This window comes from Mobula hypostoma, chromosome 5, assembly GCF_963921235.1.
Source record: "Mobula hypostoma chromosome 5, sMobHyp1.1, whole genome shotgun sequence".
Taxonomy (NCBI): domain Eukaryota; kingdom Metazoa; phylum Chordata; class Chondrichthyes; order Myliobatiformes; family Myliobatidae; genus Mobula; species Mobula hypostoma.
The window spans coordinates 179682211-179700170 of record NC_086101.1 but is presented as its reverse complement, the minus strand read 5'-3'; the positions used below and the strand labels follow the sequence as shown (position 1 = coordinate 179700170).

At 42.2% G+C, this 17960-nt stretch overlaps 1 protein-coding gene across 2 annotated transcripts in view; it reads right to left on the bottom strand.

Moving 5' to 3' along the window:
• Positions 1-1795: 1795 nt before the first annotated feature.
• The window catches only part of LOC134347196 (proteolipid protein DM beta), a 283085-nt gene continuing 266920 nt past the window's right edge, over positions 1796-17960 (bottom strand). Inside the window, exons 7-8 of one of the 2 annotated variants that reach the window (XM_063049477.1) lie at positions 4376-4440; positions 1796-3893 (exon numbers count right to left, since the gene is read on the bottom strand). In XM_063049477.1, the coding sequence (XP_062905547.1) occupies positions 3860-3893; positions 4376-4440 (99 nt within the window). In that variant the 3' untranslated portion in view covers positions 1796-3859. Of the gene's footprint in view, positions 4441-17960 lie in introns of both variants that reach the window. The other variant, XM_063049476.1, reaches the window with a different exon arrangement.

The window sequence follows — 17960 nt, the reverse complement described above, 5'->3', positions numbered from 1 at the left end:
TAGAGGTGGATACAGTAGGGTCTTTTAAGAGACTCTTAGATAGGTACATGGAACTTAGAAAAATAGAGGGCTATGCGGCAGGGAAATACTAGGGCAACTTCTAGAGTAGGTTACATGGTCGGCACAACATTGTGGGCTGAAGGGCCTGTAATGTGCTGTAGATTTCTGCTTCTATATTTCTATACCTAACACAAGCACAAAAAAAACTAAGACATACAGTGCACATGTGCATTTATTCACATCAGAAATAGATATAGTGAGTAGAGTTTCACAATCTCATGTTTAAACTAAATAACAAATGCAATTAATACTTTATATTTTCTAGTGTTTACAAATATTTTAATATTTTGAAAGGATTTTAATTAAAAATAGTGCTTATTTTTACATAATTCATGAACATCAGAATCATGCTGTCAAAAGCTATACAGCATTTGTGGGTAGAGTTAGCTCAAATCCCGGTGAGTCACATAATACGTATTCAAAAGGCCTTGTGTGTAAGGCTTCAGCAATAACTTGCAGCTAACTTCAGATAGTTTTTGACCTAAATCATGAACTGTTTCTCCCTCCACAGATGCTGTCTGGTCTGCTGAACGTTTACAGCACCCTGCCACCACCCAGTATCCATTTTAGTGACAGCCCCAGTGGTGTTATATTGTTGTGAACTCAGTAGCAATTTTTTTAGGTAGATCTGTACAACTGCTTGTTTATGTAAATATCCAATCAGTCAATCATGTAGTAGCAACTCAGTGCATAAAAGCATGTAGACATGGTCAGAGTGTTCTGTTCTTCAGACCAAACATCAAAATCGGGAAGAAATGTGACCTAAGTGACTTTGACCGTGGAATAAGCAAGACAGAGTGGTTGAGTATCTCAGAAATTGCTGATCTCCTGGGATTTTCACAACGGTCTCTAGAGTTTACAGAGAATGGTGCGAGAAGCAAAAAACATCCATTGAGCAGCAGTTCTGTGGGTGAATAGACCTTGTTAATGAGAGAGGTCGGCGGAGAACGGCCAGACCGGTTCAAGCTGATGGAAAGGCAGCAACAACTCCAATAATCACACGTTACAACAGTGCTGTGCAGAAGAGGTCACATCGAACCTTTAAGCAGATGGGCCACAGCAGCAGAAGGCCACGAACTCAGTGGCCACTTTATTAGGTGAAAAAGTGGCCGCTAAGTGTATTTTGAAAATATCTTAACTTTTAAAACAATTAATAGTGAGCATTTTTAAATAATGCATAAATGTCAGAATCATGCTGTAGAAGTATATCTGTGGGTGGAGCTAGTTCAAATCCCAGGCGGTTACGTAATATACATAAAGCATCAGCAATAACTTGCAGCTAACCTCCGACAGATAGTTTTTGACCTGAAACAGGAACTGTTTCTTCCTCCACAGATGCTGTTCAGCCTGCTGAATGTTTACAGCACCTTGCCACTGGGCGCCAGTAGATTTATACTGTTGTACATTTAGCTAAATGTTGTATATGCATTTTATATCAACTTGTACATCTATAGAATATTTTTATTATCTATGCGTTAATATTGTGTTAATATTACTTTATGTGCTGTATGTTTTACATGTACTGTGTATTGCACCTTGACCCTACAGGAACGACGTTACGTTTAGCTGCATACAAGTGTATGGTTGCATGGCAGTAAACTTAAACTTGAACTTGATTTACTTGCAGAACTTGCTGCTGGAAGAGTCACTACAGAGAAGTACGCACACCCAGCAGATGGGGGAAGAGAGGAGACATCAATTAATTACAGACAAAATTTCCCCGAAGGAACAGGTACACAAATTTATTTATTTTATTTATTAAATCGCAAGCATTTTCTTCCTACAGTCAAAAGAAAAAAAAAGCCACTGTCAAGCTGTTGGCACATTCATGTACAAAAACAGATTAATTATACAGCCTGCTACGAAGCATTCTTTGTGAAAATACAAAGACTAGTACCAGAAAGCCAATAGCATTATTACTGAATACAAGACATCATATCTGAATCAAAGGACATTGATTAAATTGACACAACCTATAGATATCACACAAAAATAACCAAACACTACATTAAAATATTCTATGAGAGTCACAGCATAAACCTGCTAGCATAAGCACCATGATACTGTACACAATACAGTAAGACAGCCTAATGCTAAAATAAACGCTAACTCTCAAGAAGCTATCCCCATACCTAGAGTATAATCATGCCGCGATTAACAGCTACGTCAAAGTTCTTATCTAATACATAAAACGCTAAATTACCAAATGTTGCGTGACCGTTACAGTATAAAGCAGATCTCAGTTCCCTTAACTTCATTAGAAATGCACTTACATCAGGAAATAGCTCACCATAGTCCACAATAGGTCCAAGAGTTAGACCAAAAGAAAAAAAAAACAGACCAGGATTTTACATCCAAAGAACATCAATGGAGATTTTGTTCAGGCTAGGGGTTCAGGGAGACACCATACTGCAGTATCAATAGGCAATACAGAATAAAATTCAACACACCCATTTTGGTTCAGTATTGATGGAACGCTCTCAATGCCTCTCACAGTACAAAATTCACAGGTAGCTTTTTTTTTACCATTTCTCCCTCTTATAAATATTTAACACCAACATTTGTCACTGGTGGCTTGAATATGTTCACAGCGAAAGGTTTTGTGCTGTTTCTCCAAATGTGACGGGGGAGAAATTTGACTTCGGTCACTTGCATTTAATGTGTACCAGCTGCCAGCTGGGCTTCACACGTTTAGTGATGGCAACTAAAGCTGAATTTCTCCTCTTAGATATTTTGCATGCGAAACTACTTTCACTCAGTGGAGACCAACTGATTAAACTCTCAAAAGCTTGGCGGTTTGGTCCGACACCGATATTTGGTGTCAGAACAGAAATGAAAGGTAGAATACCCGAAGTGTTATGTCCTGCCCCCAACCTCACCATCTTGTGTGAAGTGCTTGAGGAATGTCCTCACAAAGTTAGTTAAAAAGTTCTAAACAAATGGAATGTGCAAGTGTGTCCTATAGTAGTAAGCTCCTATGAAACAGGTTTCACTTGCTTCCTTAGGGTCAGCTAAACACGCAAGTTTCCAGGCACACCTTTTTTGACTCTTAATGGCCTATGCATGCTCCTCAAAAACTTTCATCCATCAGTTAAAAAAAAATTCAAAGCCTGATTTTGAGGGGCCATGGGCAGAAAACTTCCCAGAATCCTACGTGATCTGAATGGGTGATTGACATTGAGATGAATCCAATATGAAAATAATGGATTGATTCCTATATTAAGGACCTCTATACGTGTTGGCATTTGAACATGAAGTGTGAAACTCGTGTAGATGCTGCCCTCATGTATTTAGTGTGCTCAGCGTTGCCCACATCCCCACTTGATTACAACGTTCTGATTGCCTGATAGGAGAACATGCAGACTAATCTGTCTGGGTTGGACACCATCTTGATTTTTATTTATCTTCTCAAAAATGTTGAATGTTTCTATTTCCAGAGGAGGAACAGATAGTAAACCACTGCACCAGAGAAATAAATAAAACACTTTCCAATTATCACCCTTGAAAAGGAACTGTACCCATTGCAATATAAATTTTTTAGTAGATTTTGATCATGCACTGAGAGTCACTCATTATCACTAAAGCAAATTAAATTGGCATAAACCCAAGGATTAATGATTAATATTAAACTGTTTGATCAATGAACGTATCTATAATTAGATAATATACAAAAACAATCAATATGAACATGATTATTAGGTTCAGAAATTTATCAATGTAGGCATATCTGAGAGATATCTTGTATTGGACGAACGTCTTGGAAAAATAGACTGGAAATAACCACAGATGATGAATAACATCATGCTGGTATCAAATTACTTTCCTTCACGCATCTGCAATAAATGGGAGATCATCTCCATTAAAGTAAGAAGTACTGATGTGAAATGAGTGTGCAGTGATATTTTCAACAGAGGTCACTCTGCTTGAATTTGGAGTGTTTACAGAAAAATTACAATATTAAAGTCTTCTTAAAAGAAAATAGAGCAAAAGATTACGAGACTTGATTGCATAAAACAAACTCAAATGCATGTGTGAGAGGTGAGGGCTGACCCTTTATCAAAAAACATGGCTTTTGCATTTTTGATCGCTGCTTTTTTAAAAAAAAAGAAACACATAGTTGAGTCGCATAGGAACTTACTGAACCAGTAACAAGGGTCGTAAGTCAATTGTTAAGCTTTAGTCAGACACAAAAGCAGTAACCGGTGTGAGCAAGGGGGCAGGGGCTCTTTATGTGTACGCATTTAGCCGCTCTTTGGAGCGGGTGGAGTGAATGTCATGCAATTCCTGTTCCTCCTTTGATTTGATGTCCTCGTACTTTTGCATTCTGCAGGCATCCTTCACATAGGCCCAGTTAGCAGAGAGCACCATTAAGTAATGAACCTGCAAGACAGGAGTGCAAGACCTTCAATGATCAGCTAACACAGCGGTCAATATACATGTTTAATAGTGTTGCATACACACATGCACACATGCTCATGTCCCACTCCACCAGGTCCAGGAATAGCTACAACCATCAAGTTTTTGAACTGGCCTACACAACTTTCATCCTACCTTAGCAATAGAGCAGTACAATCATCTGGAATCAGAGAGTAATAGAACACCACAGCACAGAAAAAGGGCCTTCAGCCCATCTAGTCTGTGCTAAACCATTAACCTGCCTGCACCCAGATCATATCCCTCCATACTCCTCCAATCCATGCACCTATCCAAATTACTATTAAATGTTGAAATCAGCCCTGCATCCACCACTTGTGCTGGCAGCTTGTTCCACACTCTCACCGCCTGAGTAAAGAAGTTCCCCCTCATGTTCCCCTTAAACATTTCACCTTTCACCCTTAACCCAAGACCTCTCTTTGTAGTCTCACCCAATCTCAGTGGAAAAAGCTGCTTGCATTCTCTCGATCTGTAACCCTCATAATTTTGTATGCCTCTATCAAATCTCTCTTCAATCTTATATGTTTTAGCGAGTAAGTCCTAACCTCTTCAGCCTTTTCCCGTAACTCAGGTCCTTGGGTCCCGGCAACATCCTTGTAAATTTTCTCTGCACTCTTTCAATCTTATTTACATTTTTCCTGTAGGTAGGTGACCAAACCTGTATGCAATTCTCCAAATTTGTCTTCACCAATGTCTTCAACAATTTCAAAGAACATCCCAACGCCTGTACTCAATTTCTTGCATTGCCATGAACTTGAGTGGTTTTTTTTTGCACTAAGGTCTTGCTTTTGCATTTTTTCTCTATCTCTCTTTTTTTTTGTACCCATCACAAGAGCAACACTCCCCACATCAGGAACATCTACAAGAGGCAGTGTCTCAAGAATGTGGCACTCTTTACTAAGGACCCTCACCATCTGAGACATGCCTTCTTCTCAGTACTACCATCATGGAGGAAGTACAAGAGACTGAAGACCCCTATTCAATGATTTAATAACAAGTTCATTCCCTCCACCATCAGGTTTCTGAATGGTCCATGAACCTATGAACACTACCTCACTATTCCTTTTGTTTTGCACTATTCATTTATTTTGTAATTTATAGTCATTTCATGTCTTTGCACTGTACTGATGCCGCAAAACAACACATTTCTCATCATGTGATAATAACTCTAATTCTGACTCTCTGCAGCTCATTGTGATTGGTGATTTTCTTGAGCTGGTGAAGTAAGCCAAACCTGGACTCATATTTATCTCTTCCGCTCTCTTTCCTCCAGCTCCTCCTGCTCTAGTTTCTGCTCAATATTTTTTGCTTATTGTTGACTTCCTGGGGTCAGGAAGACCCTCAAAGCAAGCATGGCATGACTCACACATCCAACTGTAGACGGGTATCAAGATTCAAAGTTTAAAGTTCAAAGTAAATTTACTATCAAAGTATATTCATCTTACCATAGCAATACACACAGCTGATCGGACAGCATCCATGGAAATGAATAAACAGTTGACATTTCAGGCTGAGATTCTTCTTCAGGACTCACTTTCTTCAGGTCATCATATAGCACTCTAAAATTACCCTGAGATTAAACACCTTGGTAGTTTTCTTCTAACCTAGAATATTTAATTTGGGCACCTAGATAATTTCTGACAACAAACAGTTAATTCAAAGATCTGTGCAGCACAATCCACAACACTTGATCAATTCTGCTCCACTCTGCCAAGATCCGCCCTATCAATAATGCCTGTGAGAATTTCAGGCTGTGCCTTTCCAGCTGACGAAGACATCGGCAAAGTCAGCACAAACAAGTCTCAGTGTGTACGGATGTGTGTGAAAGGCCGGTGGCCTCTTCACAAACTGCAATCTCCTGGCAGATCCTAATGCCTCTGCAATCTTTATTGATTATATACTAAAACATTCTTATCTGCAGTGGAAGCATTTCTGCCACTTGTCACTGGAACAAGAGCTCAACGGGAATCCTGAAAGAATACTGCACATGACCATAGATGTCATTTTTCAGATTCTCACTGATCCCTCACTGAAGCTATAGCACTTGAGTGGGAAATCAGGAAAAAAAAACATTTGTTTCGGTTTTCTGACATTCCTTTGTTGTACATGCTGAGCAAAAGTCTTATGGGTACTTCATGTGCATAAATCATCTGGGTATCTCCAAACTGATGGCATGAATATTGATTTCTCCTTCTGGTAAACAAATTTCCCCTCTCCCCCACTCCTCTATTCCCCACTCTGATATTTCACTTCTTCTCACCAACCTATTACTTCCCCCTGGGTCCCCTCCTTCTTCCCTTTCTCCTATTGCCCACTGTCCTCTCCTCTCAGATTCTTTCTTCTCCAGCCCCTTGACTTTTCCCGCTCACATGGCTTCACCTATCACCTTCCAGTTAGATTCCTAACCCTCCCCCCACCTTTTTTTAATTTGATTTCTTCCCTGTTCCTTCTCAATCCTGAAGAAGGGACTTGGCCCAAAGCATTGACTGTTTACTCTTCTCCATCAATGCTGCTTGACCTGCTGAGCTCCTCCAGTGACCCGCGTGTGTTGCATAAATCTTATTTTTATATTCTGTTTCATGTGGGAGGACAGTCCACTGAATAGGATTCAGGTTCAATATTAGTTCTTTATATCAGCTGCTGTCACCATAGCAACTGGAATTGGCATGCTCGTATTGCACTATACCAAATGGGAAAAAAATGGGGAGAAAAGAGTTGAATGCAAACCTATTTTCTGAGAAACAGACTGTGTAAGGAAATCATAAATACAGCAGAACTTATATGTATATGTCATAAATATAATTCAACCTCATATAGCTGCAGGTTTTAAGCCAGTGCTTTTGGGACATATGCCACATAGGGTATGGGATAATGTGGTGTGTGTACTGTATATCAATTAGAAAAACCTTTCATCTGACTATCATAGTATCTTAAGTATTATATAACACAGAAACAGGCCCATTGGCTCACCAAGTCCACACCAACCAGCCATTTATACTACTCCTACATTAATCACCAAGCAACAAACAGCCTGCTGGAGGACCTCTTCAGTGAGGCAGAATAATAGTTTGGCATGGACTAAACGGGTTGAAGGGTCTGTTTTAATGCAGTAGTGCTCTATGACCTCAGCAGGTCGAGCAGCATCTGTCGGGGGGGGGGGGTTGGTGCAGGGTAGGAAATGTTTACTTTTCAGCTCAAAACCCTGTGTCCTGCCTGAGGCGAGAGACAGTGTAAAGAAGGAGATGAGGAGCAGTCAGGTAGAGGTTGGAGGAGATTAGGGACTGGGAGGGGGGAGGAGGTGTCGAAGGATGAGAGGCAAATAGAGCCAGGTAAGGGAGGGGAGAAGTGGAGCTGGGAGACCAGAAAGATGGAGACAGGCAAAAGAATGGAGGAAATGAAGCCAAAAGTCGATGGGGAGGGTGAAGGGAGAGATAGTTGCTAGAAGGAAATAAGCAGTAACACAAAGGGCTACCAGTGCTGGAATCCAATAGGTAAAGACTGTGATAATGGGAACCATTAGGGAGAGGCCAATGGCAGAATAAACCAGGATCAGATTGGTGAGGGAGGAGAGACAATAGGTGACGTATGTGCTAGCAAAGGGGTGGAACCAGACCGTGAGGAGAAAGGAGACATATGAGGGTTGGAGATTGAAAGGGGACAAAAACGGGAAGAATGGAGGAGGACTGAAAGAAGGGGGAGAGGGAGAGGGGGAGAGAGAGAGAGAGAGAGAGAGAGAGAGGAGGGAAAGAGAGGGAAAGAGAGAGAGAGAGATTATGCAAAATGAATGGAAGATCAAAAGAATCATTTGTGATTATATGAAACAATACATCAGAAACCTAAAATTGTGTGTGTGTAAATCAGAATGAAGCAAACCACTTATACATAATAGTTTAATATTCAAGTTCAAGTTTAGTTATCATTCAACCATCATGAATACCCATGTGAACAGGCAAATGAAACAGCAGTACTCCAGGGCCAAGTTGCAAAACACAGTACTGCAGTCCTGATGAAGGGTCTAGGCCTGAAACATTGACTGTTTATTCCTTCCATAGATGATTTTTGGCCTGCTGAGTTACTGCAGCATTTTCTTTGTGTTGCTTGGATTTCTGGCATCTGCAGTTTTTCATGTGTTCGTGATCAACTGTATTGCACAGCAGGTATAAGAAAGTAAAATGCCGTCATACTCAAAATAAGTATAGTCTAAATCCCTGAATCCATGAATGTTGCAGCAGTCTGCTGTCGAACACAATGCATCTTCTCTTCTGCTGAGCGAACACTGGAGAGCTGCATCAACTCCGGCGTGCCCGCTGCACCACACTGTCTTTGGCACCCTGCTGGAGCGCAGTAACTCTGACCCCTCTCCTCCAAGCAGCTGCAGACAGATGACACTGGTTTGAGGCTCAGTGCCTCGCCTTGACCGAGGCCACGCAGCTCCCCTGCTGTCTGCCCCTGCTGTCTGCCAATAAAAGAGTGAATCCGACTTACAGTATTCCACATTACCAATGTCCAATAGGGTCTTGCAGTCACAATAGAAGCTAGTAAGACAATCACTTGCTGTTAGACTGCATACCACCTGCGTGCACCAATGCCTCTCTGCCACAGGCAACAGCAAGATCTGCACCACATCCAGCTCCTTCAGTTTCCCTGCCAATGAGTAACTCACTGATGGGGGTGGACCTGCAGTACTTTAAGTTCTTAATGTCCAGCAGACTCTTGTGATTGTAACAAATATGCTTCAAAAAGACAATAACACCTTTGATTGGCCCTATAGAAGCTAATGTGTCTGAGCGTGCCGATATCCTACCACAAGTTGTATCAGCTAGAATCACTTCCATAATGCACCTGCCCTGACAATATAAGGGACAGTTCTACGTACTGTTATTCAAGGAGAATGTAGTGACCATTGAAAGGGCCAAGATTATCACAAAAAAATGTGTTTAAAGGATGAGAGGGATTGGTTCAGGGATACGAATCATGTAAATTAAGCCAAACAATTGGTAAGAGCCGGATCAAAGGCCTCAGTTTTAAGATTCACAGGCGAACAATTAATGTCAAAAGCAAAATATTGCAGGTGCTGGAAATCCAGAATAAAAGTTGTACTACCAGAAAATGCACAGCAGGTCAGGCAACATACGTAGATGGAGATGAGAAAAGCAGAATAAGATTTCTGGTTCTGAAGAAAGATCATTAGCCTGCTATGTCAACCCTGGTTCTCTCCTCACAGATGCTGTCTGACTTGGTGAGCATTTCCATCTGAATAACATTTAAAAGTCACTAACAATAGCCGTCAATGGCATTGCGGAGGAGGAGAACGGGATAGGGATGAATGATAAATCAGCCATGATCAAATGGCAGAATAGTTACAGTGCATTGAATGGCCTAATTCTGCTCCTATGTCTTACGGTCTTCCAGTAGGGTTTTGGAATTGGAGCCCTTAAGCCTTCTCAAGACCTAAGTGGCAGGATACCACCCAGGTGCAGAAAGTTATGCCTTCCAGTCCTCTGTATTTAGAAAAGATGAGCACAATGTCTCAATGAATCTGGCCAGCAGCTGGTTCCAGGTAATCTGATCCATTAACTTTGCTTCATTCTCCATGGATGACACTGGACTTAGGTTTTTCTGATATTTTTTGTTACTTTCTTTTCTCAGATCAGCCTCGTGACGGTACATCTTCCAGTCCAGAGGAAGGGTGTCGATCCGAAATGCTATTTCCTTCCACAGGTGCTGCCTGACCTGTTGCGTTACTCCAGCATTTTGAGGGTTGTTCCAGCTTACCAGCATCTGCTGTCTGTCTAGTGTCTGCAACTTCAGTAGTCCAAGTGGGTGGTGGGAATGGTCCTGGCAACTGGGGAAGGGTATTTGCAGAGAAAGGTCAAGATCAATACAAGATCATTCAGGCTCAACTATAGTGGAGGCCAATTCTACCAGCCCAGCCCTTGCAGCTAATATGGCAGAAAGAAGCCCACTAATATTAGAAATCATATGAGTAATTACTTAATGTGTCACTCACTCTGTGCTACCAAGTTATTTTTAACCTAGTGGCTTTGTCTGTTCTGTGAGCGTTTCCAAAACAGATTGTGGAGTCCTGTGGCGTTAAGTTGGATGAAGTTCACTCAAGCATTCATCCTTAGTTACAGCTTATTAAGGTGGCTTTTCATTCAATTGGCCAGGCTGCGTTGATTTAAAGGTGCCCTTAACCTGGTTAGTCTGAGAGTGTTTGCAGGATTTGCTCATTTCCAGCACCATGCACAAGGATAACCTTCCTCACTGCAGATTTATATGCTACAGCCAAAAGGCTTGTTTCGTTTTTTGTGAAAGCAGACAGATAACAAGGTCAGATGTCTAAATTAAGGAGCCAGAAGCAATACTTGTTATTGAGCACTTCTCTGGATTATTTTAAAAGCAGTGAAAAATCTCGGAAATTAATTTATTGGTCATGTTCTTGCTAAGTGACAATGCTTTTATCTTAGAGGAACAAGGAATAATTCTCATCCTTATTAACTAATTATGGCCTGGAAACTCCTCAGTGCCTGTGAGAGGTGCGATTACAGAAGGTGCACGGCAGGGCCTTGGCTATTTTAGAATATAGATCCATACAACGCAGAGGCTCTTCAGTCCATGATGTTATGCTAGCCTTTTAACCTACTCCAAGATCAACCTAATGCTTTGCTCCCACATAACTCTCCAGATTTTCTGGAGCATGTGCAATGTCACTTGAACCTGACAATTTTATAGGATACCTCTTAACACTGGAATGTGCTTTATCTCTCTGGTAAGTTAGTTTTAGTCCAAGACAACCATGCCTGCTTTGTTTCTTTGCTGTTTCTCTCTTTCTCTTACAGTAGACCAGGGGTTCCCAAAAGTTTTTTTATGCCACGGACCCCTCCCATTACTGAGGGACCATGGATCCTAGGTTGGGAATCCTTGCAGCAGTGTGAGTTAGTAGCCATTTTTAAAAATTTTATTGTTACGAACATCTAATAAAACAGCTGTAGTTACAAGATTTATGCCTCATTCTTGACTTCCAAAGAACCACTGGGTCCAAATAAGCAGACCCACAGGGGACAGAGCTGAGATGGGTTCCCAGCAATGGACTGGGTCCTGCTCTAGGAGGTCCTCTAAGTCAAGCAGAAGCAGGTTCTTCAGGCAACCTGTGGCCTCCTTCATCAGGAGTGACCTGTTGAAAACTCAGAGTGGAGTCCACGCATTCATTCTATATCGTTGGACGTCTTGGTGAGTGACCTGTGACCTCTGTTCATTTTGTGATGGACACATAAGGAAACTCAGGAAAAAAATCCTTTCCTTTACGATCATTAACATAGAATAGAATCAGGTTTAATATCATTGGCTTATCTTGTTTGCAGCAGCAGTACAGTGCCCAATAGTAGAGCGATACAATTTAAAACAAATAATCAGATGCATTTAGGTAGAGCCTTTAATACTGTAGAGCTAATAGCACATGAAGAGGAAAAAATGGCATCTTGCACCAGAGGGAATATGAGAATAGGTGAGGGAAAGGTTGGTTACGGAGGTAGTTTCAAGGAGCACCTAAAAGGAAGAAACAGAGATGGTAGGGTTCATCAAAGGGATTCCAGAGTTCAGGGATGTGCAGCTACTTGTGGAACGATGAAAAGTTAGGAGCACAAAGCAATCTTTTGGAGGAACTCAGATGGTCAGGCAGCATCTGTGGAGGCAGACAGATAGTTAATGATTCATGTTGAGAACTGTATCAGAATCTTGAGCTGAACTTTCTCCCATTCCTCTGCCTTCACAGTTGCTGTCTAACCTGCTGAGTTCCTCCAGTAGTGTGTTGCTTTTCTCCAGATTCCAGTACCTGCATTTTCTTGAGTCTCCTGATTTTTTTTAAAAAAGGCTAGAAATGGGGGAAAAGCAGGAAACTATGAGGGTTGTAAGGCTAGGAGATGTGTTGCAGAGATCTGAAGGGGTTTAGTGCTTTTGCTTTCTCCCCCTTCTTCTCAAAATGAAATCTCTTCCTTTATCCTTTATATGGAACATAGAACATAGAATGTTACTGCACAGTATAGACCCTTTGGCCCATGGTGCTGTGTCGACCTCTTAACCTTCTCTAAGATCAATTTAACCCTTCCCTCTGACATCGCCCTCCATTTTTTTAATCATCCATGTGCCTATGTAAAGATTTCTTAGGCCTTTATCTGCCTTTATCACCACCCCTGGCAGGGCATTCCATATACCCAGCATTCTCTGTGTTAAAAAAAACTTACCACTGACTTCCCCGCTATACTTTCCTCCACATCTTAAAATTGCTCCCACCTCCTTGGAATAATGTCTTTAGCTATCTATTCTATCTATGCCTCTTATCATCTTGTACATTTCCATCAAGTCACCTCTCATCCTCCTTTTTTCCATATAGAAAAGCCCGAGCTCACTCAACCCATTAGACGGTAGACAACATAAAAGATCCAGAGCATCTGGGACATGTCTACTTCTTATTTCCACCATCAAGGAGCAGGAACAGAAGTCTGAAGGCCCACACACTCAATGTTTCCGAAACAGACCATGAATTTAGGGATGGTTCCAAGAACCCATGAATTTGACTTGTTAGTCCCTTTATTTGTTCGATTTATTTTGTTTTGTAATTTATAGGAATTTTATGACTTTGCTCTGTACTGCTGCCACAAAATTTAAAAAATCAAGTCTTTTATGTCAGTGATAATGAATGGATTGTTATCGCGAGGGCCCAGTGCTCAGTTGTGTATCCCAGGACGGAGAGCTCGTGGTGAGGGAATGAGAATGTGCCATACTTAAGCAAAGCAGCATGAAGCATCGAAAGCCTGTGTATGCCTGCTGAGATGGATCAAGAGTTGCAGATACTTGGATCAGGGCCTGAGACAGCCTGCACACACAGTGTGATGCCAACTCCAACCCCGTGGTGTGAGTGCCATCTTGCCGAGCCCTGACCATCTGCCAGAAGACAAGGGCACACTTCTGGACAAATAGCTGGAGGCAGTGGCACGACTGACTGACCATCACCCACCGGTCTTCGGCACCTGATGACCTGCGGAGACACGGTACTTTAATGAGAAACACCTTCTGTTGAACTGCCATTGCAAATGAGCCGAAGCAATCGAACGGGCTGGAATGCAATGAGCATCCTGTTCCCAATTCCTGCTCCCCTCTAGTCTCTACCACTTAATTACCATTTTTAGTTCAAGAGGGGGCAATGAAGGTGCTTGAACCAGCATGAAGATAAGCCACAGGGATAGGCCCTTGGGTCAATGATGTCTGTGCCAAAAATGATGCCAAATTAAATGAAATCCCTTCTCTGTGCACATGATCCTCCATTCCCTGCAAATTAACATGACTACCTAATAACCTTTTAAACACTGTCACATCTACCTCCACCACCTTCTCTGGCAGCTCAAACCAGGCACCAAACACTCTCTGTTCAAAAGACTCACTCCCCACATCTCCAAGAACAGCTTCTATCCTGTTGTTGTCAGTCTCTTCAATGGACATCTTGTACAATAAGATGGATTCTTAACCTAACAATCTACCTTGTGTAAGGGCTTTCTTCTTTTAAGTTATTGCTAAGGCTAATAAAATGGCTTCTTTGTTATGTTTAAAATAAAATGGCTTCTCTGTGATGTTAACTGCTGAGACAGTGTTTCTCTCTCTAGCAGCTTGTATGGGTTATAATTACTGATAACGAGAAATTGTGTTCATTTGCTAACCAATAGGGATAGACGTTATTCTTTCTTGTGTATCTGTAAGCTGTTGTTCTCGCGGGCTTTGGGCAGAAGGCGGATGGGGACAGAGAGAGGAGACGCGATGCTGTAAGCTGGGCGACGGAACGGACCCCGAGCAGGAGTCATGGCCCAGAGTCTTCGGCGAGGAGAGGAGACACAGACAGACTCGAGTAGAGCCTTTGGTCGATCACCAAGGGTGTTCCCATTCGTGGGTTGGCAGAGTTCAGAGGACATCGACTGGAGGAAGGGGGATCCAGTTCTGTAAGAGCTCCAATGATGTGTGCACGAACTGGTTAATAATAATGGCACCTTTTTCTTTTTTTCAAAACAGGATTAAATAGCATGGTGGGTTTTGCACCCCAGTCTTTTTGTGGCAGCTCTTAGAAAGTCGCATCCAATGAAATCTTATCCAAATTCCAAGTGTGCTAGACAGCAGTGTAATAATTTATGAAGTCTGGAGTGGGAGGAGCTAAAGATGGTGCCAGAGGGTTTTGTGGATTGAGGTGACTTCTTCCAGTTCATCCATGAAACGGCCTAAATCTCCTGCTCTCACATCTGTTTCTTTCATTTTCAAGCTGGCTGAGGTTCATGATCTACGGCTGCACTCAAACTACATTCTTCACAGACGGGGATGGGGGTCTCTGAGCGGCCTGCGGTTCGAGATCTCCAGGAGTGGCTTGGAAGGTGTGCGCCTTCAGGGTGCAGCCCTGTGGTCGATCCGATATCTTGCCAGTGTCGCGGACTGTAGTGCTGCAGGAGATTGAAACATCGAGACAATGGGCGCAGTTGTCGGAGGGTTCTGTACTCGAGCGATCTCTCTCTCAATGGTGAGTAAGAGTCTGCTGTCTCCGAGGAGCTCAAATAAGCAACGCTGCAGATTGTAGCATCGAAACAGTGAGCTCTTCCCTCGCCTCTCACTGTGGCAAGAGCTGTCACTCTCTTCTTCGCTAGTGATGTTGAAGTGTTGGGATGGACAGTAGTTTTTGATGGACTCTCTCGATCATGGTCTCTGGTAGCTTGCTATTGTTTGCATGGTGGTTGGGGGTGGCTGAAGCTTTTGATGAAGTGAGAGGCGGAGTTAGGATGCTTTTGCTGTTGCATGTGTGTGAGAGGGGTCCTTGGGGTTCTAATGTTTTTCTATCATTCATTCTTTGGGTTTTTTTCTTTCTGTTCATGGATGTCTGTGAAGAGTAAGGATTTCAGGCTGTATACTATATACATTCTCTGATATTAAATTGAACCATTGAAAACACAAGGGGAATGAAGATGCTGGAATCCTGAGCTACAAACAATCTGCTGGAGGAACTCAGAGGACCAAACTGCATTTGTGTGGCTTGGAGGGAAAGAATGGCTGATGGTTCGGTCAAAACACTGTTCCAGAACTGAAAGTAGGAGAGGAAAGAGCCCGTGAAAGGAGAGGAGGAATGGTAAAGCAAGGGCCAGCAGCGATGGATGGGTGGTTAGAAGAAGGGTGGAAGACAATGATGGAAGATGGAGCCAGGTAGGGGAGGGGAGGGGAGAGGTGAAGATGGAAGACAGAGGCAGGTGGCTGATAGATGAAGGCAAGCAAGAAAAAAGACAGATGAATCCAAGTCGGTGAAGGTGGAAGCAGCTGGGAAGGCGATAAGCAGGAACACAAACGCTGCAGTGTTGAAATCCAATGAGGAAGGTGGTACTGGAATCCATTAAGGGAGAGGAAGGCAGATGCTGTCATGTGGCAGGGAGAAGGGTCCTGTGGGTAAAATGTATGGAAAGTAGGTTGATAGAATTAGAAGGGGATAAGGATGAAAATGTGTGATGGTGGGGGTGGGGGGGAGGTGGAAGCTGGAGGGATGGTATAGAAAAGCAGGCAACAATGGGAGGACCAGAGGTGGATCAAAAGGGCAAAGACAGTTGAAGGGTTGACGATAGGGAGCACATTGGCCAAACCAATATTTGTACCACTGGATTGTATGCTACCCAAGGAATATGAGGCATTGTTCCTCCCATTTGAATCATGGCTCATCCTCGTAATTGAAGAAGCTGATGGGGATTTCAGTGTTAAAGTGGGAAGAAGAGCTGAAATATAATGCAACCAAGAACTCAGGATGGGCATTTAGGACAGAACACTGGTCCCAACTCTGCAAATCCATTGCTTGATCTGTGATTGGTGCTGCCAATATTGCCACATCATGAGCACTGGATGCTGTAGACGAGGTTGGAAGAGGTGCACATGAATCTATACCTCACCTGGATGGGCTACTCAGAACGCTGGATTATAGAGAGGCAGAAGATTCAGAGGCATATGTAGAACTTCCTGTGGTAGTGAGGGTTGGATGTCGAGAGGAATGAGCAGACTATACCCTATGGTTGTATGCACTCAAGCTCAAGTTGTGTATAACTATGATTAGATACCACGGATGGTCATTTTCAGTTGTAACTATATCCATTGAGTACTTGGCCCAGACATGTCTATGTACTATTACCTTTGCCCTTCTGATATTTCAGCATGGGTCATGTAACTGAAACAGTCACAGATCACAGAATACACATTTCCTCACTTATGGACATAAAATGGAGGTCTTGGGTACAATCTACAACCACCCACAAAAATAAACAAGGATACCTTCTTGAGATCAGCAATGAGATGTCAATTAAAAGTTCTGCACAATATGCAATTCTGCATAATGTTGCACTATCAACATTCTGCACACTTTGAACCTTTTTCAACACCTCAAACTTGCTGATCAAGATAATGGATGCTTCTTCACTGACTGTAACCTCACCTCAGAATTGCACAGTGTAATCCTGTCTCTGTTGAGAGTACCACACATTAGAGTCACACAGGGTCACAAAACATCAAAATAGACCCTTTGGCTCTAGTGGTCTATACTGACCAAGATTCCCATTTAAGCCAGTTTCATTTGCCTGCTATCATCATCATCAGGTGCCATGCCCAGTTTAAGCTTTGACGGCCATGGCCCACACACTCCTGTTTCGGATCAACTGGATCAATTCATTGGTATTCATTTCCAGTTCTCTGGCTGCTGTCTCCATCATCATTTGTCTTTGCCTTCCTCTTGCTTTCTTCCCTTCAATCTTTCCCATAATTACCGTGCATTCTAACTCCTCTTTTCTAATCACATGTCCAATGAGGTCACATTGCCTTTTCATGATCTCATACATTATTTCTCTTTTTGTGCTTGCTCTGTTCATGACATCCTCATTAGATATTCATTTCGTCCATGATATTCTTTGCATCCTCTTCAAAAACCCCATCTCTGCTGCTTCAATTCATTTCCTCATGTTACTAGGTATTGTCCAACATTCTGAGCCTTATAACATAACTGGATAAACGTAACATTTCAATGCTCTGAGGCGGGTTGTCATGCCTAGATTAGTATTGGTCAGTATACTCTTCATTCTCATAAAGGTGTCTTTTGCCATCCCTATTCTTCTTTTGATGTCCATGTCGCACCTGCCATCTGATGTCACCCAGCTTCCTAAGTAGCAAAAGTTCTGTACTTGTTTTATGCCTTCCCTGTTTATTCTCAGCCTGAAGATAGGATTCTCTTTCTTTTTGGATATCATCATACATTCTGTCTTTTTGCAATTGATAGATAGACCCATTTTTGCACTTTCTTCAACAACTATATCAATTAAGTTTTGTAGTTTCTTCCTCCGTACTTGCAATTTACACAGTGTCATCCGCAAATCTAAAATTATTGATGTTTTCACTGCCAAAATAAAAGATGTCTT